This window comes from Phyllostomus discolor, chromosome 14, assembly GCF_004126475.2.
Source record: "Phyllostomus discolor isolate MPI-MPIP mPhyDis1 chromosome 14, mPhyDis1.pri.v3, whole genome shotgun sequence".
NCBI classification, from domain to species: Eukaryota; Metazoa; Chordata; class Mammalia; order Chiroptera; family Phyllostomidae; genus Phyllostomus; species Phyllostomus discolor.
The window spans coordinates 50,018,609-50,041,810 of NC_040916.2; the positions used below are offsets into that span (position 1 = coordinate 50,018,609).

Genomic DNA, 23,202 nt, shown 5'->3' on the forward strand with positions numbered 1-23,202 from the left:
CTGGCACCAGGCTGCACATTCATCTTCCACAGCCCTGGCCAGGGGGCCCTGGGCTCCCAGCAACCCCTGCATCTTGCACATTGGTTTGCATGAGCAGTAACGTCCATTCACGGCGCCATTCCCCTCCCCTCCCTCTGCCAATGTCTGGACAGTTCCTGACTTGCTTTGCTTAACCCATGAATCTGCTGTCTAACCTCATCCCTCCAGCTGCAAAGCCAGCTTCTCCTCCGTTCAGAGAGTGGGAACACCACAGGAGACAAAACCTAATCAGAACTTCCTCTAGGGAGGTAGATAAGGCCTTCTGCCCTCACCTGTCTCCAGAAAAGAGCTTCCCTCTCCCATTTGTGTGTGTGTGTGTGTGTGTGTGGTGCCGCTCCAGGAGCAAATCTTCCCATTCCCTCTTCCTCCTTTTCCCCACTATCAAAGTCTGAGTCCCTCCTTCTATCTTCTTGACCAACGGGGAAGTCCCTCCGGCTGTCTAACTTCCATCCCTCCAGCTGCAACATCATCCGCTCCCTCCCCGCCCCTCCTGCCCTCCCTCCCCATTCCAAGTTCTCGGCTTCTCAGCCCCGGAAGGATGTCCTACTTCGGTCGTCCTTGCTCTCTCTACTGCCGCCAGGAACCAACGCCGAGAAGGCAGCGGGTCCCTTGACCTTCCCGAGCCCCCCTATGTTCGGGGCCAGGGGGCGGGGGCAGCCGCGGAGAAGGGCAGGGCGGGGCGGGGGTGGGGGGGGAAGAAAGGGGGTTTTGTGCACCGCCGGCCCGGCGCCCTCTTTTGAGCATACTGCGGGCCCAGCCTCTCGCGCCCGCGCAGTCCCCGCCGCAGTCCCAGACGCAGCTGCAAGACCGAGCTGTGGACCTGGCTGAGACCCCCAGAGAAGACGACAAACTTCGCGGTGTCGTACCCCAACCCCGGCCCTCGGCCGCCCGCTAGTAGGTGAGCGCGATCGCAATCGCAACCCGGGTGCCCCGGACCTGGGAGGGAGAGAGAAGGGAGCGCCCGCCGGCCGCCCTGTGGTCCGTGCCCCGCACCCCACAGCGCTCGCCTCTGAGGCTCCAGCGCACCCAACTCGCTGATCCCCGATGCCTCGGCGAGGTCCGTGGTCGGCCAGCCCGGAGCACCTACGGCCCCTGGTGCCGTCTCGTTCTCTGCCGCTGGCACCCTCACTGCTGCTTGCAGTCGGACCTGCAGCTCCCTCGGAGTCTCCGGGCTAATGGGAACGCCCCTCTTGGTCCTCGCGTCCTCCCTGCTGCACGCTGCATCTCCGTCCTTGCCAGGGGCAGAGTGGCGGAGGTCTGAGTCAGCCCCCGACTCCGAGCGTCGTGCGGGCAGCACTTCGGGAGGAGCCGAGGCCAGCAACCCCTCCTCTGTGGGCACCTCCCGTAGACCGCAGGACAGCCCGTAGGAGCCGCTGTAGCAGGCGATCCCGACGCCCACTGGAGCTGTCATCCCACTCTGGCACTTACGGGCTGGGTGACCTTGGTCAAGTTAGTTGACCTCCCTGAACATTGGATTCCTCATCAGTGTAACGCCTAAACAGCATTTCTCTCGAAGTTGAGGATATTCTTGAGACATTTAGCAAGAGGCCTGGGTCAGGTACCACTCCTGCCTTCCTTCCTAGAACTGCCAGGAGCTGGAAACTCCCTCCCCCCAGGTGTTTCCAGAATAGCTCTTCCGCGTGGCTCTCACAGGACCAAGAGATCTGCCACCAGTTTTGTTATCACCATTAATATCTGCATTGGCTTCTATTCCAGGTGATACCAGTAAGACCTACCCACAGTATTACCAGTGCCTGCGTTGTTGTGGCTAATTTTGCCATTGACGAAAGCATCATCCACATTTCAGACTTTCTATTAGGAGGAGCTACAATAGCTCCTCTGGTGATGTTGCTAACAGCATTATTAGTTGTGCTTCCAGTAAATAGGACTATTTATACCATTACTGCAATTACTCCTGCAGGCCCTGTAGGTTTTTGTTGCTGCTCACATAGCCACTAAGGGGGCAGCTGAGAGCGTCCACCCTGTTGGGAAATGAGCTCTGGCTTCCCCTGCATCCCAGCTGACCCTGCTGAGCCCTGGAGCTTGGGTCCCATGGGGCACACCTTGGCCACCAGCTGGGGGGCATTCAGCTTGGAGATGGTGGCTGTTTCTTGTTGGCACTGTCTCTCTCTCTCTCTCTCACACGCACGCACGCACACACACACACACACACACACACACCCCGGTCTTGATTCTCTGTGAATTGGGTCTATGAAGCCTGTGAGGGAGAGGGACAGCTATGGTCAGACAGGAATGATAATGTAACAAGGGGAAAGTTTCCTGAACAGCCTGGGAAATTCAAGACAAGGGCAGAAATCCAGACCCTAGAGCAGGGAAGACAGCGCTGGACTGAGAGATGGAGTGGCATCGAAGGGAAGGGTGGGAACACTGCTGAGTTCCTGAGGCTAGGGATGGAGTGGTGTGTCCTATTCCAGAGGGCGAGAAGACGGAATGGAGGTGGGCTGGTGTGTGGGATGAAGGCAAGGCCTGGGCCCGAGGGTCTGAGTCTGGCACTGGACGAGGCATGCCTCAGTTTTCTCAGGACTCCTAACTATATCAAGAAGGGGCTAAGGGCCAAGCGTGGTGTTAGTGGCAGGTTGGGTGGGAGTGGCAGAGCTCTCTGTGAGAACCGTGCAACTAAGGCCACCCTCTCCAACCAGTGACTCCCATTCCTAGAGGCAGGGGTGGAAAACCTTCTGTGTTCCAGGGCAGCAAGGTCCTCAAGCCTCAGATCTTCTCCTTTCATTCCCCCACCTTCTAGACGCAGACAAAGGGGCCTTGGTCCCGGAGTGGCTCCAACTATATGGGTTTCAGGGCCACCCATTAGAGAGCTAGGAGTCAGGTCTGAGTAGCACCAGCTCAGCCCAGAGAGAGGAGAGAGAGGGTGCCAGGGAGGGGCCTGGTCTAGGACGTGGCACAGCTCAAGAGTATGGCCAACAGTCTCCCCAGAACCATCAGGTATTGGCTGCTCAAGCCAAATGGTCCTCCCCAACCCTAGAAAACAGTCCTCCCAAGGTCCCCCCTTGCCCAGGGCAGTCTCGGCACCTCTGATCTGGCCCTATCAAAGGTCAGAGAGATGCCCTGGGCAAGTGATCCCCGCCACTCCTCCCCCTACTCTGAGTCTGAGGAGATGATGTCCAGTCACAGTGGGGGAGAAGGGGTTCTCACTGGTGCAGAGACATCCCCAGGAGAATCTGGGAGAAGACAAGGGTTTCTCATCAGCTCAGGCTCAGGAAAATGTATGAAGGCTGATCCTGAGAAGGCAGGGAGGATGGGGGTTGAACAAGGGGCCTGAAGTGGGATTGTGCAGCTAGGGGGAATGAGCCTGATCTCTGGTGAGTCTTGCCTGAAGTCTAATCATCCCTCCTGCTGCGACATTGGCCTGTTCCATGACGGACTTGGGTCCTCATGGTCTTCTAAGCCTAACTCAACCATTAAAGATGACATTGGACACATGCTCTGCAGACTTCCCTCCAGTGGGCACATTGGCTTGGTGCCTGACGTGGCTTCACTGCGGACTAGGGTCAGCCCTATTCCTGTCTGCGCCCCATTTCTCAGTACCACAGACCTGTCCCTCCATTACGACAGTGTAAATGCTTTGAAATCTTCAGAGGCATATTCTGGGTTCTCACAGCACTTCTCATAGCCAAGGCCAGGAGGGAGATAGCCCCTCCCATTTATTCTCACCACCCGCCTTAGCCCACCCTCCAGCCCAGGGTTAGGGTAGGGGAAAGGAGAGGCTGGATGGAGGCCAGACTGGCAGAGACAGGGGCTTTGTCCCAGCTGGTTTCCGAGCCAGGAGATCCGGTGGGAAAGCCCGTGCCAGGCAGAAAGGAAAGGCTAAGAGGAAGAAAAGAGAAGGCAGCCAAGGGTGGGGGTGGAGGTTGCTGGGAGTAAAGAGAAGAGTTTCCTTATAAGTAATAGTGGGCTGGAGGGTGGTCAAAGAGGGGCTGGACTGGGAAGTTGTGCATTGCCTGGGTTCAGTCTAGGAGGCCAGGTCACTATGGTGCTCACAGAGGAAGGGACAAGAAGGAAAGTTTCAAAAGATACTGTGTTAGGAGAAGATTCTGGGTTCAAAGAAGGAATCTGACACTGGAGGGGCAGAGGGAACACTAGGTGTGATAGCACCCATCATTCATGCTATATGCTATAAGCATTTATTGAGTTCCTACTGTGTGCTGGATGCTGTGTATTTGTACAGGATTCTTTAGGATACAAAGCATTCTTGCCCTGGCCAGGTGGCTGTTGGTTGGAGTGTCATATTGTACACCAAAATGTTGTGGATTCAATCCCTGGTCGGGGCATGTAAGGGAGGCAACCAATTGATGTTTCTCTCTTCTCTCTCCCCTCCCCCACCCTGCTCCTCTCTCTAAAATCAATAAACAAGTCCTTGGGTAAGGATTTTTTAAGAAGATATAAAGCATTATCAAAGCACACAGCCTTATCACAAGCTGTGAGGTAGCAGTAATGGTGTTCTTTTGCAAGTAAGAAAACAAAGGCCCAGAGAGGGTAAGGAACTTACCTTAAGTTACACAGTGAGTTGACTAGAACTGAGGTCTTGGCTCTGAAGAAGAATCCCTTGATGGGGAGACAGGGATCAGAGACAGTTAATGGTGAGGTGGAGGCAGTGGGCTGCTGGGGCCAGGATGCGTGTGAATCCATGTGGATGTGGTAGGGAGCCAGGGTAAGTCCATCCTGAGGTCTAACCCAGTCTTTCTTCCTCAAGTCCCCCACATCAGCCGGCAGTATGGCCCCACTGTTCCTGGTCCTGCTGGTAGCTCTGACGTTGGCCTGGGTCCCTGAGGTCTTAGCTGATGTTCTGGAAAGGGACAGCTCAGGTAAGCAACCCCCTTAAGGTCACTTTCTCTGTCTCCTGCATCTTCCCTATGGTAGGAAGAGGCCTCTTGTTCTGCCCTAACCAACATCTTTCAGCTTGGGGGTCTCAGGAAGGAGGAGACAGAATTGGAGGACTGCGGGGAAGGGTCTGGGCTAGGACCCTTGGAAATAAGGGATGAATTGTGGGTCCCTGGTAGGGCGTGGAAACTTGGAGCATGGAAACTCAGGCTGGGAAGGGGCACAAGGTGCAAGGCTGCCAGCCTCTAGGGTGGAGGGTGGGGGATCCTTGGGACAGGGTGAGGGGCTGGGAGGCAGAACATAGGGGGAGGTAGGAGAGATTCTGAACAGACTGAAAAATTTTGAGCACAGGGCTGTAGGACCCAGGGGGCGGTGTTAGAAAATTGTGGGTGGGGCGCAGGAAACCAGGAGCAGTATTCTGGAGGCAGAATTGACTGGAAGACTTTGAAGACCGGTCTAGGGATCTAGAGGTGGGTTTGCAGGACTCTGAGGGCCGGGCCTAGGTTGTTGGGGACATTTAGGAAAACCCAAAGACGAGGCCGGGAAATCCTGGGGTGGAGCGGCAGGGATCCTGGAGCGGGGCTTGGAAACCCGGGCTGGGACCTGGAGGATCCAGGGATGAAGTTGCAGCCCGTCCCGCCCGCCCACAGAGGACCGGGCCTTCAGCGTGCGCATCGCCGGCGCCCCGCCGCTGCAGGGCGTGCTGGGCGGCACCCTCACCATTCCGTGCCACGTTCACTACCTGCTGCCGCCGGAGAGCCGCCAGGCGGTGCTGGGCTCCCCGCGGGTCAAGTGGACCTTCCTGTCGGGGGGCCGGGAGGCCGAGGTGCTGGTGGCGCGGGGAGTGCGGGTCAAGGTGAGCGAGGCCTACCGCTTCCGCGTGGCACTGCCCGCCTACCCGGCGTCACTCACCAACGTCTCCCTGGTGCTGAGCGAGCTGCGGCCCAACGACTCAGGCATCTACCGCTGCGAGGTCCAGCACGGCATAGATGACAGCAGCGATGCTGTGGAGGTCAAGGTCAAAGGTGAGAGGGCGGAGACAGAAAGAACTTTCTGGAGGGAGGGGAGAACTCCAGCCCTCATGGAACCTACAGTCTGAGGGGGAAACGAACACACCCGAAAGACACAGACTGGGTTGGAACAGGACTCAGGAGATACAGACTTTTGTTGCCCCCTTTCTCTCTTGAGTGAAGGAAATTCTACCTGTAGCCTAACTTAAGCCCCTCATCCTGTAGAGTGAGCATAATTTGGACTTTACCTTTTGTGGACAGATGAGTGAGACGAGGGGTGAGGGGAGGCTGCTGTGCAGGGTCAACATGCCTCAGGGCTCCTCTCTGCCCCTTAGGGGTCGTCTTTCTCTACCGGGAAGGCTCTGCCCGCTATGCTTTCTCCTTCACTGGAGCCCAGGAGGCCTGTGCCCGCATTGGAGCCCGCATTGCTACCCCGGAGCAGCTCTACGCAGCCTACCTTGGGGGCTATGAGCAGTGCGATGCTGGCTGGCTGTCCGACCAGACTGTGAGGTGAGCTGCGGCTGTGGACCAGGAGCTTCTAGTTGTCTCTGAGGTAGCTGTGGCCTCCTGTCCTGCCAGGGGCTGCCTGCTGCCTCAAGCTGGCCATAAGGGGGCCCCTGCCTCCTGAGAATGAAGTTGGTCTTCAGAGGACGGGCGAGGACCTGCCCTGGAGGTGGGCATCCCTGCAGAGTTGGGAGGACAGTTGGCTGCATTGAAAAGCAATGTGATTTGGGACAGTCACCATGGGACGGTTCCCTAGTGAAGGCATCTGTCCTCCCTCCCCAGGTATCCCATCCAGACTCCACGAGAGGCCTGTTATGGAGACATGGATGGCTTCCCTGGTGTCCGGAACTATGGAGTCGTGGATCCGGATGACCTCTATGATGTCTACTGCTATGCTGAAGACCTAAATGGTGATTGGGGCTGAGGGGTTCTCAGGGGACAAGCCCTTTATCTAGTGCTGCCCATGAGTCATCCAGAGGCCTCTGCTGGACCTATTGCCCTTCATGTGTTTAAGAGAGTACCCAGGGATAAGGAAACAATAGATGTCCTTCCTTCCAAACACTGTCAAAGAGGCAAGTTCATGGTCGAAGCCTTAGGCAGGTGGTAGGAGACTGAGTTTGTGTTTTGACTCTGCTGTCATCCACTGTGCATCTCTCTATCTCTAGAATCTCTAGGTCTTTCTTTCTCTTTCTTTCTTTCTTTCTTTCTTTTCTTTCTTTTCTTTCTTCAGCATGAGGAACTTGAGCCAGGTTCCTTTGAGCAATAATATCCATTCTGAGCTTCTATTTAGATTTTGATCATATGAAGTGGGATAATTAACTCCTTCTCACAGATGAGGAGACTGAGGCCAAGAGAAGCTTGCCCAGGATCTCTGTGGGAACCCAGGGTAGAAGGAGCTACCGGCTTCCTGGTAACCCAGCCTCCTTTTCTCTACCAGGAGAGCTGTTCCTTGGTGCTCCCCCAGACAAACTGACGTTGGAGGAGGCACGGGCATACTGCCAGGAGCGGGGAGCAGAGATTGCCACCACAGGCCAGCTGTATGCAGCATGGGATGGTGGCTTGGACCGCTGCAGCCCAGGCTGGCTGGCCGATGGCAGTGTGCGCTACCCCATCATCACGCCCAGCCAGCGCTGTGGTGGAGGTCTGCCTGGTGTCAAGACTCTCTTCCTCTTCCCCAACCAGACTGGCTTCCCTAACAAGCACAGCCGCTTCAACGTCTACTGCTTCAGAGGTGAGCCTGCTGTCCTGAAGGGACTGAGACCAACCTCACAGACACAGAGTCAGCCCTGAAGTCCTACCCCAGTTGCAAGCAGCTCCTCTCAGGTCTTTGCCATTTGCCTGAAAGAGACTTGGGTGATGCTCAGCTTGTCACCTAGGGTTCTGATTCTGGTCACATCCTCTGGCTTCATTGTGTGGCCACAAGGAGCACTCACTTCTCTGCATCTTCTTGCCTCCCTCCACATCATGCCTTGTCTCTTCCAGTTTCAAAGCTGCCTCTCCCATATTGGACTACCAAGTATGTTTCCATTTCTGGTCAGCTCATTAGCAGAGCAGAGATGACCAACAGTCTTTGAATCCAATGAATGATTTGTTCTAGTTAACCAAATGCCCTCAAGAGCCATCAGAAGAGTTTCTAGAACCTTCAGCTTGAAGGTATTGTATCTTTAACCACAAAATGTTGATTGACAGACACAGGTTCCTCCATAGGCAACAGGTTGTTGAGGAGAGCTTGGTGTAGAGATGGCTTCCTGCCCACATCTTCTATTGGGAGATGTGGGGTGGGTAGTGCCTGGGACCCCCAGGGGCACAGGGCTCAGGCCAGGAGTGACTAAAAATCAGGGAGGAATTGCTGTTAGGTGCCTGAAGTCCTTACCCCAATTTTGAGCCTGCAGTTCTTGTACAAGGGCTGGAAACAGAAATGGGAAAAGATGCAGCCTTCACCTTCAGGGATCTTCTTGTCTGAAGGGGGAAGACAAGGCTCCTGCCATAGGAGCCCCCAATCTGATGGAAGACAAGACATCTTGCTCCCAGAATGAGCAGAGACAGAGAGAAAAGCATTACTTTTACTGGACAGATTTCCAGATCTGGGATGTGTGTGGGGACAGATAGGGAAGTGAAGTCTATAGGAAGACAGGTCCATCTGAAAGGGCTTCCTGGAACAGGGGTGATGTTGATGCTGGTGATGGTGATGGTGATGATAATGATATCTAACACTTCTCTGCAATGATTATGATTATGTGCCAAGCACTGTTCTGGAAAAGAAATTGAGGGAGTAACTGAATCAGGAGGAGGAGGAGGAAAGGAGGAGATGATGGTGGCTGCAAGCAGGTGGAGGACAGAGAGGCAGACAAGGGCACAGGTTTGCTTGGTTGGCATCAGCAGGGCTCACTGGAGCAGGTGACGAGGGCAGGACGTGCTGTCCTGCTTCATCTGGCTGAGCACAGATGGCCCTCGGGGCTTTTCTTAGCCCAGTTCCACCTTTACTTCATTGGTTTTCTGCTCTTGGTTTACTTCCCTAGAGACAAGGTAATCTATTCTAAAAATCTGATTATTTGAAGGGAGCAGACCCTGGGAGGATGGGGTGACCCCTTCCTTTGCCTTCTTGCCTCAGCACTGAGATCCTCAGATGCTGACTGTTGGACATTCTTCCTTCCCTATGCCCTTCAGCTCTCCTGTGCTGGTGGCAGCCTGTCCCCTTCCATTTCAAAAGTCTTGGGGTAACTGAGATGCCTTGCCCCTTGCTCCAAGCCCAGGGTACTGAGGCCATTCTGTCCACCCTTCTGCCTCCATCCCTTACTCACGGGAAGGTCTCTCCCCTGAGCTTTTCTCTACCATTCCATCTACAGCAGTGTTTCCCATCCCATCTCCTTACTCTGCTTATTTTTTCTTTATATGATAATATTATGATATATGTTTATTTGCTTATTATCTGTATCTAGAATATAAATGAAGGAAGGAATGTTGTTTTGCTGTTTTTCTCGCTGTTTTGCTCTCCACTGTATTCTCAATGCCTTGGAGAATGCTTGGCTTAATACATAGTGGACACTTGCTTAATGCTTGAGGAATGAGTGATGAAGTCCTAGGATGCTTCCATGGCCCCATGGATGCTTCACAGGGAAGATGAGAGAGAACTGTGAGAATTCCATGGTCACTGAGTCTAAACCCAGAACCCTCACATGTAGGTCATTATCTGGGAGGACAGAGCCACCTATTTAACTCCCCCCACTGTCACTTAACTCCCACAATAGATTCTTCCCAGCCCTCTGCCATTTCTGAGGACTCCAACCCAACCTCTGACCTGGCCTCTGATGGACTGGAGGCCATTGTGACAGTGACAGAGACCCTGGAGGAACTGAAGCTGCCTCAGGAAGTTGTGGAGAGTGAGTCCCGAGGAGCCATCTACTCCATTCCCATCATGGAGGATGTGGGAGGTGGAAGCTCCACTCCAGAAGACCCAGCAGAGGCCCCTAGGACACTTCAAGGTAACTCAAATCCCTCATCCCGGGAAGGTCTGCATCTGAGAGGTGGGGGCAGAAGCCCAGCTTGATTCTAGGGTTATGGAGGCACAACTGCCTTGTTCTTTCTCAGCAGCTCAGTGGTGTAAGGCATCTCTCCTGTTCCTCTTCCAACCTCAGCCTTTCCAACAAATTCCACTCCTAACTCTCTGGGTCTGGGGAGGTTGGACTTAGGAGCTTCCCTCTGGGAACAATGGGCCTTTTTTGTGTGGTCTCATCTCTCCCTCATCGACCCAAACTAGACTAGATAATTTTAACAAACTAGGAGAGGGAGATGCAAGGACCATGTTTCCTAGGCTAATGACAGCTCATAGAGGCTTTTCAAGTGTTGCCTCAACATTGCAGCTCCTGTTGAAATTCTTCTGGTGTGGAGCAAAGACAGCTTCTCTCCAGTGCTGGCTCTTCCCTCTCCCCTGGGCCTCACCCTCCTCAGCAGCCTTCCTCCCCTTCCCCTTCCTGTCCCCTGGCGGGTGCTGTCCCTGGTGCTGAATCATCTGTGCTTTGCCTAGAATTCGAAACCCAATCCATTGTACCTCCCATGGGGTCCTCAGAAGAGGAAAGCAAAGCATTGGAGGAAGAAGAGAAATACAAGGATGAGAAACATAAAGAGGAGCAGGAAGAAGAGGAGGAGGTGGAGGATGAGGCCCTGTGGGCCTGGCCCAGCGAGTTCAGCAGCCCGGACCCTTTCCCCACTGAGCTGGCCCTAGAGGAGTCACTCTCTCATGCATCCCAGTCATCGGCAGTCCTACAGCCTGGTGCATCACCACCTCCCAATGGAGAGCCAGAGGCTTCCGGACCTCCAAGGGTCCTGGGACCACCAACTGAGACTCTGCCCACTCCCAGGGAAGGGAGCCTGGCATCCCTTCCACCTTTCACTCCAATTGGAGCAAGAGAGGTGGGGGAAGAGTCTGGGGGTCCTGAGCTGTCTGGGGTCCCTCGAGGAGAGAGTGAGGAGACAGGGAGCTCCGAGGATGCCCCTGCTTTGCTTCCAGCCACACAGGGCCCCGAGCGTACCAGGGAGCTGGAGGCCCCCTCTGAAGAGAATTCTGGAAGAATTGTCCCAGCAGGGACCCCAGTGCAGACCCAGCCAGTGCTGCCCACTGACAGCGCCAGCCATGGTGGAGTGGCCGTGGCCCCCTCATCAGGTACCTTTGCCCAAGGCTCAGCTTCCCTCCTCCTCCTCTTCCTTTTTCTTCCCCTGCAACTCTGGATCACCTGACCTGTAGTACTTTAACCCAACACTGCCCCAAATCTCCTGTCCTTTGCCTTTATTCTACTACCCACCTCTACCTGTGGGTTTCTTGTCTTGGAAACCCCACCAAGTAACTTCCATCCCAGCTCTGACTCCTTACCCTGTGGCCCCCAGTGCGCTGACCCCTACCCTCTCCCTGTTTCTGAAATCCTCACCCCATTACCCCAGACCCACCAATGACCACCTCAGACTCTCCTACTCTTGGGCTGTCCACCTGTGACTCACATCTCAGTGACCCCACAGAGCACCCTCATGCCACATGCCCTAGGGTGCCTTTGTCACATGTTGCCCTCTTCAAGGCTCAGACCAGTCTCCCATGACTCCCTTCCCCCATTCGGTGTGCCATCCCTTTCAGTCGCCTCCCACTGATATCAGGGAAGCCTGGGACCCCAGCCCCACCTCTCAACTTCTGGGGTCCAGGAGAGCCCTTAATCCCACAGAGCCTTAAGCAACTACTTCTGTGAAGTATTTTTTCAATTGTTTCATGGAAAACAAGCCTTGGAAATAAATCTCTATTAAACTGCTTTATAACCAAAACACTGGCACCCTCTGTCTGCACTCCCAGCTGTCTGCCCCTTGAATTCCCTGGATTCATATCATGGATAGCTCTTTGATGCTTCTTTTTGACACTGTGCCTCTCCCCCTCTCTTTCTGTATCTTTTTGCCTTGCTTCCTTTTTCATCTTCAGCCTGAACATTTCCTGTCCTAGCAATCTAACAGCCCCTTGCTGTTCTGTCACCCTGCCCTTCTCAGGCCTGTCTCCACTTTTCTTCCTGACTGCTGAGGTCCCACATCTGACTGTACACATGCCCCAGAGAAGTCCTTGTCCATCACTCTGTGCAAGTGCTGGGAGGTGTGGTCCCTCACTCTGGTGGGAAGAAACCTTCACAGCCTCGAGTGTGTGTGTATGCATTTGTATTCATTTCTGGTCCATCTCAATGGCTCCCACATAGAGCCACATATACAGAGCAATGATGAAAAAGTCCTTCTTACCATAGATGCATTTTCCTGGTATCCAGGTACTCCAGGGCCCATGCACTCACCTTCCCTACCCCGGCATCTCACCAGGGGAATTGTATCTAACTTTCAAACCTTGGCCTATAGCCTCCCCCTCCTCCACTAACCCCTGCACTAATGGCCACCTCCACCCCTTAGAAAGAATGGTTTTACTCTCAATAAACCTAAAGGACCTCAAAGTCCTTAAGGCTGGAGAAGACACAGGTCAGAAGGCAAGGGGAGAAAGGAAGTGTAGAGGGCGAGGAAATGGAGAGTTAGGTTCTGAGGTCTGAGAGAAGCCCTACCTGCTTAGGGAAGGTTGAGCTTCCCAATGGAGAGCTTTGCAGAAGGCTAAGATGCCCTCAGTCCCAGGACCCCCTCTCCTAGATGGCCTATGGTGGTCTAGGTGTCCTTGCATCACATCCAAGCTCACACATGTCAACTGTCTGCTCCTTCCCAGCTTGCCTCGGAGTTCAGTGCTGGTGGGCTAGGGAGGGGTTTGGGGGTAAGGAGCACGATGGCAGTATCTGCAGTATCTTAGTTGCCTACCTGGAGGCTGAGGAGAGGTCTTCTTAGATGCTGTTGCAGCAGAATGCAAGAAAAAACTTTCTGGTTGTGTATTAATAATTGGCCCAAAGAAGGGGAGAAAGCAAGGCCAGAAAATCTCAAGAGGAGTTTCATCACCCCACTCTGCCTGTCCTGGCTCAGGTTCAGCCAGGAAGAAGGACCTATGCCCTGGGTGGGGCACCAGGGACCAAGTTTGAATTTCTGTCCTCCAGGGCTAGAGGGTTGGAAAGAGGACAACAGAAGGACCAGGAAAATGTGAGGAATGGGGGAGGGCTACAGGACTTCTACCTTCTGTGGGCACCAGTGCTTAAAGGGTTAAATAAAACATCTCCCCTATCCTGCTTTGCCCTGGTGTGTAGGTAGAATTATTGGCAAGAAGGGAGATGACGGGGGAGCGTTGCTGGAACAGCTGATTCATTTTACCCAAAACAGCTAGATCAGCCCAGCAAAAATTTTTGAATCAGCTCCAGTTTCTCCACCCCCCACCTCTGCTTTGATCCCTACCAAGCATTGGGATCTTGGGCCATAGTGACTCATTGCAGGCCATTACTTTGGCAGCTAGGGGTGGATGCTATGGTCTGAAGGGTCCTGCCCAGGGGCAATTTTACTGCCCGGGGCTGAGAACCCTGACCTGTCAGTCTGTGGGGTTATCTTCCCCTGGGTCATCAGGACCAGAAAGAAGTAGAATACAACAGTCTCTCCAGTGCTCAGGCTCAGCCTAAGGGCAGCCAGCCACTTCCAACCACAGGTTCTTGAGAGAGAGTTCAGAGGAGAAGGCAGATGGCCTAGCCAGATGGAGCTGGATCCAGACAGCAGATTACAGGCCTTCAGGGCAGGGTGTTGGTGTAAGGAGAATGCCTGGAGAAGAGAAAGCCAGAAGGAGGGAATGAGATGCATCAGAGAAGTTTCTAGACTGATGACCTTGAAGAAAGCCTGAACTAGAGGGTGGAAGGGAAGTATGGTAAGGAGGGAGAATCTGTGGGGATAAGAAGGGGAGGCAAAGGATGGTGTTGAGAGAGTGTGTGGGGCCAGCATTGCAGGACAGTGAGAGCCACTGAGGCTTCGTCGCTCAGTCTGGAGAGGGATGGAGTGTAAGGTGAGGGAAGTGTACTGGATCTTTTCTCACAGCTTCTGGGGCTGACTCTGCCCAGTAGACAGCAGGAGGAATGGTTAGCTCCCATCTGGATACCTCCTCTCCACTCAATATCGGGTCCCAAGAGCAGTAAAGGGCAGGCCACACTCACTGATGGCTGTGGGGACTCTCCTGTCCTCCACTTCAACGCAGCCCACCTTGACTGTACAGAAAGAACTATTCTGAGACTTGCACAAAAACAGCAGAGTGGGGGACTAAACTTCCAGGGAGGTAGAGTGACCTGCCCAATGTCACCCAGCAGAGCTAGGAACCAGACAAGTATCCAGACATCATGACTGACAGCCCAGTATCTTTCTCCTTACTGGGACTAGATCCTGAGGGCATTCCTGGCCACTCCCCCACAAGCCCTGTTAGACTGGGCCCATGCTGGTAGACAGGACAATGGCCAGCACAGAGCTGAGCCAATGCTGAAGGGGGGCGTGTGTCAAGGGGACCCAAGGGGTAGGGAGAAATCCAGAATTCAGGGCTGGGTTCTAACCATGGGAAGGTTCCAGGGAGAAACTTTAGGGTGCTGTGATAGCTCCCAGGACAAGAGTGTTAGGGTGGAGGCTCTCTGAATCCTTTCCAGGACTCAAGCAGCACAGTTGTGCCCCCTGCGTCCCCCCACCTCACTTCTCTCCCCCCTCAGGTGACTGTGTCCCCAGCCCCTGCCTCAATGGTGGGACTTGTTTGGAGGAGGAGGAGGGGGTCCGCTGCCTATGTTTGCCTGGCTATGGGGGGGACCTATGCGATGTTGGTGAGTGTGTTTAGGGGTTGGTGTGGGGTAGGGGTAGATCTGAGGCCTGGACCCTGCCACAACATGCTGGCTCCAGAGGAAGGAGGGAGGGCATTGGTTTTGGCTTTGTCATTGATGAATCCCATTTTAGGCAAATCATATAACCTGTCTGAGCCCTACCCACAATTTCCTCATCTGTTAAGTGGAACTAAAAATGCCTCTCTCAGAGGCTCCGTGTGAGAGGAGTGCTCAGCATACTCCTGGCATTTTGGAGTCAATACATGTCAGCTTCCATTCTCCTGGGAAGAGAGGAAGGTGCAGCTCTCTTTTAGGATCCAGGCCGGCAGAGACCCAGGCCGGGACTCCCAGCCTTCACCCTGGTCCCCAGTCGCCCGGAGAAGAAAGGCATCAAGGTCCCCGGCACTGAGACTCCTTTAGGCTCCTCCTCTCTCTCCTTCCCCACTAGCTCTTTGGCACCGCCCTCCTGTCTAGGCCACGCCCCCTCAGGCTGCGGTGGTGGGAGGGGCCAAGGCCCTTTCTGGTGACCTGGCCCCTGTGAGTGCGCGGGTCCTGCAGCCTAAGTTGTCCGACCTTCTGCGCCCCAGGCCTCCGCCTCTGCAGCCCCGGCTGGGACGCCTTCCAGGGCGCCTGCTACAAGCACTTTTCTACACGGAGAAGCTGGGAGGAGGCAGAGACCCAGTGCCGGATGTACGGCGCGCACCTGGCCAGCATCAGCACCCCAGAGGAACAGAACTTCATCAACAGTGGGCTGGGGATGGGCGGGAGGGGACCCTGTCACCTGCTCTCTCACACTCACTCATTAATCACCTAATTAATGAGTGAGTGTGTTAATTAACATCCTTATTCATTAATTCAGGTACTTATTACTTGTTTACCTCATTCTATTAGTTCACTTTTCTTTCTCTCTCTTCTTTCCACTCCACACGTGGGCGGTGGGACTTCAAGCAGGGAGGCTGAGGTTCGAGGGGAATATAACACCCGCATCCGCTGGCGGTGGCTCAGGGGCCACCTTCAGTCGCTCCCACCTCCCAGCTCTCCTATCTCCATCTGCTTCCCACCACTCTGACCTCATTGAACTTTACTCTTTTTCTAGAGTTTCCCTTTTCTAACCCGGGTGATATATTTTTTTTCCCTAATCCACCATGTCCCTGCCTCCCATCAGGCCCATGTGTATAGGGTGGAGTGAGGGAAGCGCGGAGCTTGGGTGGCGGGAAGGACTCCGGCTGTCACACCGACAGCTTGATCCCTGGGAACGCCCGCCCTCTGTTGGCAGCAGAGCTCACTGCACACCGTCTCCCCTGCGGTTCTTTCCCAGATCGATACCGGGAGTACCAGTGGATTGGGCTCAATGACAGGACCATCGAAGGCGATTTCCTGTGGTCAGATGGCGTCCCCTTGGTGAGAGGCTCCCGCCGCCTCTCAAGCTGTCTAGGTCGCTTCTTCGAAGCATTTCCGCATCCACCCCCCAGAACCCCAACCCTTCCTCTCCTTTGTCTGGCTCCTTCCTTTCCCCATGCCCTTTCTCTCTCCCTGGTCCCCCCTCCCTTCTTTGTGTCCCTCTGGTTTCTCTTCTGGTTCCATTATCCCTACTCCCAAAGCCCCTGACCTCTCTTTTCCCCTTCCCAGGGTCCCCTGTTCCACAACCCCCTAGCCTGCCCTCTCTTGTGCCCCTCCCATCTCTCCTTCTCCTAGGCCCTCCAAGTCCATCCTTACAGGGCTCCTGTGCCGGAGCTCCTCACCACTTCCTCCATCCACACTCCCTAGCTCTATGAGAACTGGAACCCTGGGCAGCCTGACAGCTACTTCCTGTCAGGAGAGAACTGCGTGGTCATGGTGTGGCATGATCAGGGACAATGGAGCGATGTGCCCTGCAACTACCATCTTTCCTACACCTGCAAGATGGGGCTAGGTGAGGGTGGACAGGGGAGAAAAGGGGTGGGGGCTCGGGACCCAGCAACTGATGTGTGTATGGAAGGAGGGTGCAGAGCTGCAGAGAAGAGTTAGAAAGGTGTCCCAGGCCAAGAGCATGGGAGGGATAAAAGTAGATGGGTCCACTCAGAATCACTGCTCTTTTTTGTATCAGCTTGTGGCTCACTGCTCTTCTCCTCATCCTTATTCTGGGAACCATCACTCATAAAGCCAGGCTCCCCGTTTCTGACTGTATCTCCCCTACAGTGTCCTGTGGGTCACCACCGGAGCTGCCCCTGGCTCAAGTGTTTGGCCGCCCACGGCTGCGCTATGAGGTGGACACAGTGCTTCGTTACCGGTGTCGGGAAGGGCTGGCCCAGCGCAACATGCCACTGATCCGCTGCCAGGAGAATGGTCGCTGGGAACACCCTCAAATCTCCTGTGTGTCCCCCAGGCCTGTGAGTGCCAGGCAAAGGCGGGTGTGGGGAACTGGCCAACAGTAGCACTGGGCTCCAATCCTAGTTCTGTCAGTCACTGGCTGTGTGACCTTGGAGTAATCACTGACTCTCTCTGGGGCCAAGGGAAGGAGGTGGGCTGGATGCTCTGGGGTTCCACTCAGTGCTGATGTCGGAACACTCAGCCAAGCTCTGGGCCCTCAAGAGCTGAGCCAGGGCAAGTGTTTGATGAGGTCGGGCATCAAGGAGCAAGAACACCACAGAGCAGGCTCTGAGAAGAGAGAGGAGGAGGAGCCCAGGGTGGAGGGTGAGTGTGTGTGTCTTCTCCAGTCTCGAGCTCTGCGCCCACTGAAGGCCCCAGAAGGACGTCAGGAGAGGCTACTGGGGCACTGGAAGGCACTGTTGACCCCTCCTTCTAGGCCTGTTCCAGGTCCCCAAAGGGAAAGGCCTTGAATATTGCTGCCCCCAGCACGGCCCTCATGCCCCACCATGGGAAGTGACAACGTAAGACCAGTGGAACTGGAGTCCAAGTGACAGCACCTGAAGGGGTTTCTGGGAAATACCTGGGCAGCTCCAGCCCAGCCTAGGCCCTTTGACCCCTACACTGAGCATCAGGTTCCTCCCTCAGGGCATTGCCCCTAAGTGCCTCAACTGCCCTCTCCTTACCAGCCATCCTGTCCCCTCCATTCCTTTGGGGGGCTCTATGTCCACTCATTCTCAGTTTTCCAAAGGAATGAGTTTGCAGGATAGCAGACCTGTAAAACCAGCAGGAAATAAAGCTGCATTTGAGCCCAAGCAAGTTCGATGCTTTTGAGAGAGAGAGAAAAGTGGTGTTGGGATGAGCCTCACAGGATAAATAGAACTTCTGGATTTATTGGTTTCTGAAGGTCAGAGAAATCCCCAAAATATCAGGGGATAGAATAGTGCCTGGCACAGAGCAGCTGCCAGCAAGTGTTGATGGGATCAGGGGTTAGGGAGCAGCATCAGGGTGTTTGGAAGGAGCTGGAGTGTCCAGAGTGCTCATACAGACCTAGAGGAGTTCAGTCTGGGAAGGGGTTATGGGCCCAGAGAGGAAAGCAGAAAGGTGTCCCAGTTCCTGAGGGGGGTTCACTGTGGGGTGCCGGGCGGGGGGGATGGTGAAGATGAAGGGAATGCAGGTCTGGAGGTTAGACTGCAGGAGGGCTTACTTTCGGCAGACAAGAAAGAAATGCAAGAATAAGGACACATGATAATGGCCAAGGAGGAAGCCTCAGCCCTTCTGTGGGCCGGGCTCTGGGAAATGATTTGTAGGTCTCAAAGGTTGTAGCCGGCAGAACGCGCTGCAGCGGCCAGCATGTCGACTCCAACGCGCCCTATGCGCGTGCGTGAGTGGAGCTGGGAGGGAGGAGTCCTAGGATACCACCAGAGGGCGCTGAGATCTTTTTTTCTGAGTTGTCCAGGGCCTGGAAGTGGGGCAGCTGGCTGGGGTGGGGCGGGCAGGGGTCGGGTAAGGCTTCCGGCCAGGCAGAGCTGTCCTGGGGACAGTGAGTCAGCGGAGGTTGAGGTCACTCTGAGAACTGGAGACCGAATGACCAGCTGTGTGTGTGCACGCCTCATTGCAGTGCACACAATTATGCTTTATGGTAAAGTGTGTCAGAATGCCATCTGTCTCCATGATGGGGGTAAATCTTGCAGATTTTTCACGCTGCAGATCCTCACACTTAACTACACGTGTGCAAACTGTCATGTGCACACACTCCTGCTTGTAGCCACTGTGGCACCACATTCACTCACATGGGCAATTCTTATTCCAGAGAAACAAAAGGCTGCCAGTGATGGGGAAAGACCCAGACACAGCTAGGCAAGACAAAGAGAGACAAGGGCTCTCCCAGGCCATCTTCACCCAGCTCCTGGACATTCCCCACCCCAGATACAGACCCCAGACCAGCTGTCTCTGAGACACCAGTTCTGACCGCCCACCACCGCATTCCTCTCACCCCAGGGCTCACCTGCTCCACCTTCTGCCCTCTCCATACAGACCAGCCTAGCACAACTAGGGAGTAGCGCTGTTTCTTAAGGAGCTACAGGGAATAAGATGATTTGGGGACCAGAGGAGACCCCACTTTGTCCTGTACTACCTTTCAGTTGCTCACTCATTGCATTTTTAGGCATGTCAGGGAATTTAGCTGGATTCGTGAATGGATTCAAACTGAGGTGGGCCTTCCAATGTGCACCTGGAGAAGAGAAGGCTCAGGAGGGGCGGTGTCTGTACTTGGCTTCTTAAGGGAGGTTCTCTGAGAATATATCCTCACAGAAATGGAATTTAGGTAGCACATTGGATTTCCCAGTGAGACCCTGATGGTGAGCTGGAAGGGGCTTTGGCTTCCCAGCCCCCTTAGTCAGTGTTTTCTCACTGAGTCTCCCCCACGGCACTAGGCAGGGCTCCACCGTCTTCTCTGATCTGCGCATGAGGAGCAGTCCAGAGGTTGATACAGAGCTGGAACTGGAATCCTTTCCCCCCTCCCAATACTTACTGGGCTGCTTGGGCACAGCTTCTTAAAACGGAAGCCTTCTGGCTTTGTTGGGCTTCCTGGGGAAGGGGGAGCGGGACCAGGGGTTGACTCAACAACCTGCACAGAGTCCAACCCTGGCCTGGGGAGAGAGAGAGAATGAATGAGGCCTGTCTTGGTCTGGGCAGGGGGAGTTGGCCCCTCCTGGAGTGTTAGTCTGTGTCTTTGGGAAGCTGGAGTAGGGGAGCACTTGTATCTGCCTCTGTCTCTGGTACAGAGCACAGGCCTGCCTAGCCCCTGGATATGTGGTTAAACCCCCAGACTTTCTCACATGCCTAAAACGGAGTCCCCCCAGGGTCTCCTGTTCTCTGGGAATGAGGGACGAAAGGGAGGTCAGAGAGTGTATGGGTATAAATGGAAGAGGGAGGTCCAGCCTGGGTGAAGGTCAGGGGCTTGGGCATTGCAGAAGGGCCTGAGAGCCTGGTAAGGTGGGCCTTCCAAGGTCCTCAACTGCCAGGGTCCCCAGCTTCCCCCCAGGCTGCTCTGACCCACACCCCACTTCCTTATTCCTCCTCCACACCCTGCCTCCCCACCCCCAATCCTGTACACTGCCCTGACTTCACTGGGGCCTTTTGTCCCAGCCCCGAGGCCCTGTCTGTGGGCCTGCTCCTGTGCAGGGAGAAAAAGGACCCCATTGTCCTGCCTGCCTGCTGTGACACAGCAGTTCCCAAAGACTTCCAAAAATGCTCAGCCTATCAGACACCTGTGTGTGGGAGGGCTTTCCATGGGGGCTATATTCAGATCCCTGTCCCCCTTTCCCCAGACTAGATGTCCTTCCTGTGATCTGACTCCCACCTTGCCTGCTACAAAGCGACCTCCTTCCTCCTGGGAAGAAAGAACTGAAAGATTCAGGGCAGAGCACAAGGAAGGGGCTGGGAAGGAGAGGAGAAAAAGAAAAGAGGGAGAAAGAAGAAGGATGTGAGAAAATGCCCCTCTGAGGGACTCAGCTCTACTCACTCGTCTGGTGGGTGGGTCTGTGGGCCCTGCATTTATTCCCCGGCGGTTTTCCTTGGTCTTTAGATATCTGGTTCATGGAGGGAAGGGTATTGACCACTTTGGGCTGGACCACTTGAGGGGAGCAGCCCACAGCCACCTGGCCCGTGTTCTGTGGACTCCAAGTGGCATCTAGGGACTTTGAGTATCATTGACAAGGGATGTCTCTCTGTGCCTCAGTTTCCCCATCAAGGTGAGTTGAAGTTCCCTCTGACATAAAATGAATATAAAAGAAAGGAGTCCAGGAGACACCAAGTGATTCAGGAGGGAGAAAAGCAGGCAGAAGACAGAGGAGAGGTGAAACGAGGAGATGGGGAAGGAGTGTGGGTGAGGAGTGAGGCCAACCGGGAGGGGTGTTCTCCTTAACGGGTAGGATGGAGCCTCCGAGGACGCAGGAGGGGCCAGAGCCAGCGGGGCAGCTCCCCACTGCCACTGCAGTCTCCCAGCCACCCTTCCTGGGACCCTGAGGCTCCAGCTTATCAGCAGCTGAGTCCACAGCTGCTGGGAAGTGGTTCCTAGACAGTGGCCCCTGGCTTCTGCCTCTGTTTATTTCTGGAGTCACAGCTGAGTCGGGGGTGGGGAGAATGAATGGGTCTGAGAGGAAGGGAGTTTGAAGCTGGGAGAGGAGAAGACTACAGGGGGAAAGAGGGTTCTAGGAGCTGGGACTCTGGGACCTGGGGTTCATCCCTTTGGGGCAAGAGGGGCTGGTGCTACTGCATGAAGGTGGGGTGTTAGGTGGCAGGAGGGACACCCACATTGCAGAGCCTGGAATAATGGGCTTGGGGAAAGAGTGGGGAGCAGGAGACAGTCTACTGCTTATGAAATATTAGCAAAAAGGCAAGGCTGAGCTGGGTGTCGGGGTACTGGATTGGAAAGAGGGTGGACGGAACCAGAGAGGTGAATGTGGGATCTCAGAACGCTGAGAAGACACGGAGGACCCTATTTTCCTCTACTCCCCATTGCAGACTGAGGGCCCTCTCTTCCTGCCCTGAGCCAAGTTGTCCCTTCCCCAACTGGGGGACGTGAGAGTCTCCTCCTCGCTTTTTAAGGTGGGCCTGTGGACTCAGGAACAGATCCTTTCTTCACTCACAAGACTTTCCATTTCCTACCTGCATGCAGACATGTGCTGCCGCAGGAGCTCTCCTAGGCAGCCTACCCTGCGGGGTGGGGGCAGGGCCCAGTAAAGACCCAGGAGCCTGCCCCCAGCCTGGAGCCCTCTTAGGTTTCCTGAGCTTGGGTGGCTTGGTCTGCATCCCTCCCCTCTCTGCGGGCAGCCTCAGAGGCACATTCCAGTTGAAATTAAATCACATTCCTCCTTCCCTGCCTGGCAAGGACAGCAATGCTGACAGCAGCTGTGACACCGCAGGGTCAAGTGGCAGCAGCTGGTTCCCCAAAGAGGGGCTGAGAAGGGGGAGCTGAGGGGAGCTGAGGGGCCAGGGCCCTTGGAAGCAATAAATAAATGCTCTCAAGAGGCCAGAGCAAGAGGGGCAGACCCTGGAGCAGAAGGGGTCAAGGTGAGCCCACAGAGCTGTGTGGGGCTTCAGAGGATGAGCCCGTCATACTGAGGGGAAAACCAGGGTTCCAGCACTACATTCCCAGAGGACCCTGGAAGGACACCCTCTCCCCTCCACCCCCAGCCGGGCTCCCAGAGCAGACATGAAGGCCCACGGGCCCTTTAAGAGGCCCTACTCCGAACTCCCTTGGCTGGAGCCCAAAGCCTCAGCCTTTGATTTCCTCTGAGACTCCGGCAGCCTTGGGGCGACAGGGACAGCATCGGGCTGGGCTGAATGGAGAGCTCAGCCCTGACCTCACCCTCCACGGCCCTCAGCCTGCACAGCCTTATAAGGAAGTGCCCCAAACACTGGAGGAAGCCACCTGGGGGGGGGCACCCTACCCCCACTCCACTCAGAGGCTATATTTTACCCAGAGAGACCTCAGAATAACCTCCCACTTGTCCTGCCGGTGGGGGGAGAGTGCTGCCTCCTCACTCCCTCCTCCCGAGGGGACTCCACCCTCTAAAGTGCTTCCTGTTGTCAGACTTTATCATAGTCATTCATTCCTTCATTCGTTCATTTATCCAGTCCAAGTTCACTGAGTACCCTTGGCCCCCAGGCACTGGGCTGGACAAAGGCCTTGCTTTCTGGAACTTTCCACAATGGCAGGGTCTTCTCAGGTGCCACAGCCCCCTGGTCCTTCTATTCTCTGGCCTCTCCTCTGGCCCCTGCCCAAGTGTCTCCTCTCTGCCAGGAGTTCCCTGGGGGCTCTGTCTGGGTGACCTCCAGGCCAGTAGCCCTCCAATTCTCGTCTCCAACCTGGTCCTCCCTCCTGAGCTTCACAGTCTCACCCTCCTCCAGGGCAGCCCCTCTTGGAGCTCACAATTTCCTGCTGGATTCTCAGGCTCAGGGATGGGACCACTGTCTCCCAACTGAAACCGTGGGAGCCTCTGCTGCCATATTCCTCCATCTCCCACAGTGGATCCCAAGTCCTGAGACCCTGCTGCCCTTCGTGCCTCCTCTCCATCCCCTGCTACCACCGCCCCTGCCCGCACCATTGCAGTTGCCTCCCTGAAACACTCCTGCTCACTCCGGGCCATGCTCACAGTAGTTGGAAGGTTTTATTTTAAATGCAAACTTGGTCATATCACCTCAGAGGCTCCTCATATCCCTTAGAA

General features: G+C 55.0%; 1 protein-coding gene across 1 annotated transcript; it reads left to right on the top strand.

Moving 5' to 3' along the window:
* Positions 1–392: 392 nt before the first annotated feature.
* On the top strand, positions 393–17,784 carry BCAN (brevican). Its single transcript, XM_036015263.1, has 14 exons — positions 393–933; positions 4,766–4,877; positions 5,544–5,918; positions 6,239–6,413; positions 6,690–6,817; positions 7,345–7,638; positions 9,656–9,889; positions 10,432–11,067; positions 14,519–14,626; positions 15,211–15,369; positions 15,942–16,024; positions 16,391–16,535; positions 16,802–16,992; positions 17,320–17,784. Exons 2-14 carry the CDS (start codon positions 4,787–4,789, stop codon positions 17,440–17,442), a joined length of 2,742 nt encoding a protein of 913 aa, XP_035871156.1. The 5' UTR covers positions 393–933; positions 4,766–4,786; the 3' UTR covers positions 17,443–17,784.
* The last annotated feature ends 5,418 nt before the right edge of the window (positions 17,785–23,202 follow it).

Coding starts and splice junctions, on each gene's coding strand:
- BCAN (XM_036015263.1), top strand. CDS start 4,787: ATGGCCCCACTGTTCCTGGTCCTGCTGGTAGCTCTGACGTTGGCCTGG. Junction 6,818..7,344: donor CTATGCTGAAGACCTAAATG/GTGATTGGGGCT, acceptor TTTCTCTACCAG/GAGAGCTGTTCCTTGGTGCT. Junction 16,025..16,390: donor GGTCAGATGGCGTCCCCTTG/GTGAGAGGCTCC, acceptor CACACTCCCTAG/CTCTATGAGAACTGGAACCC.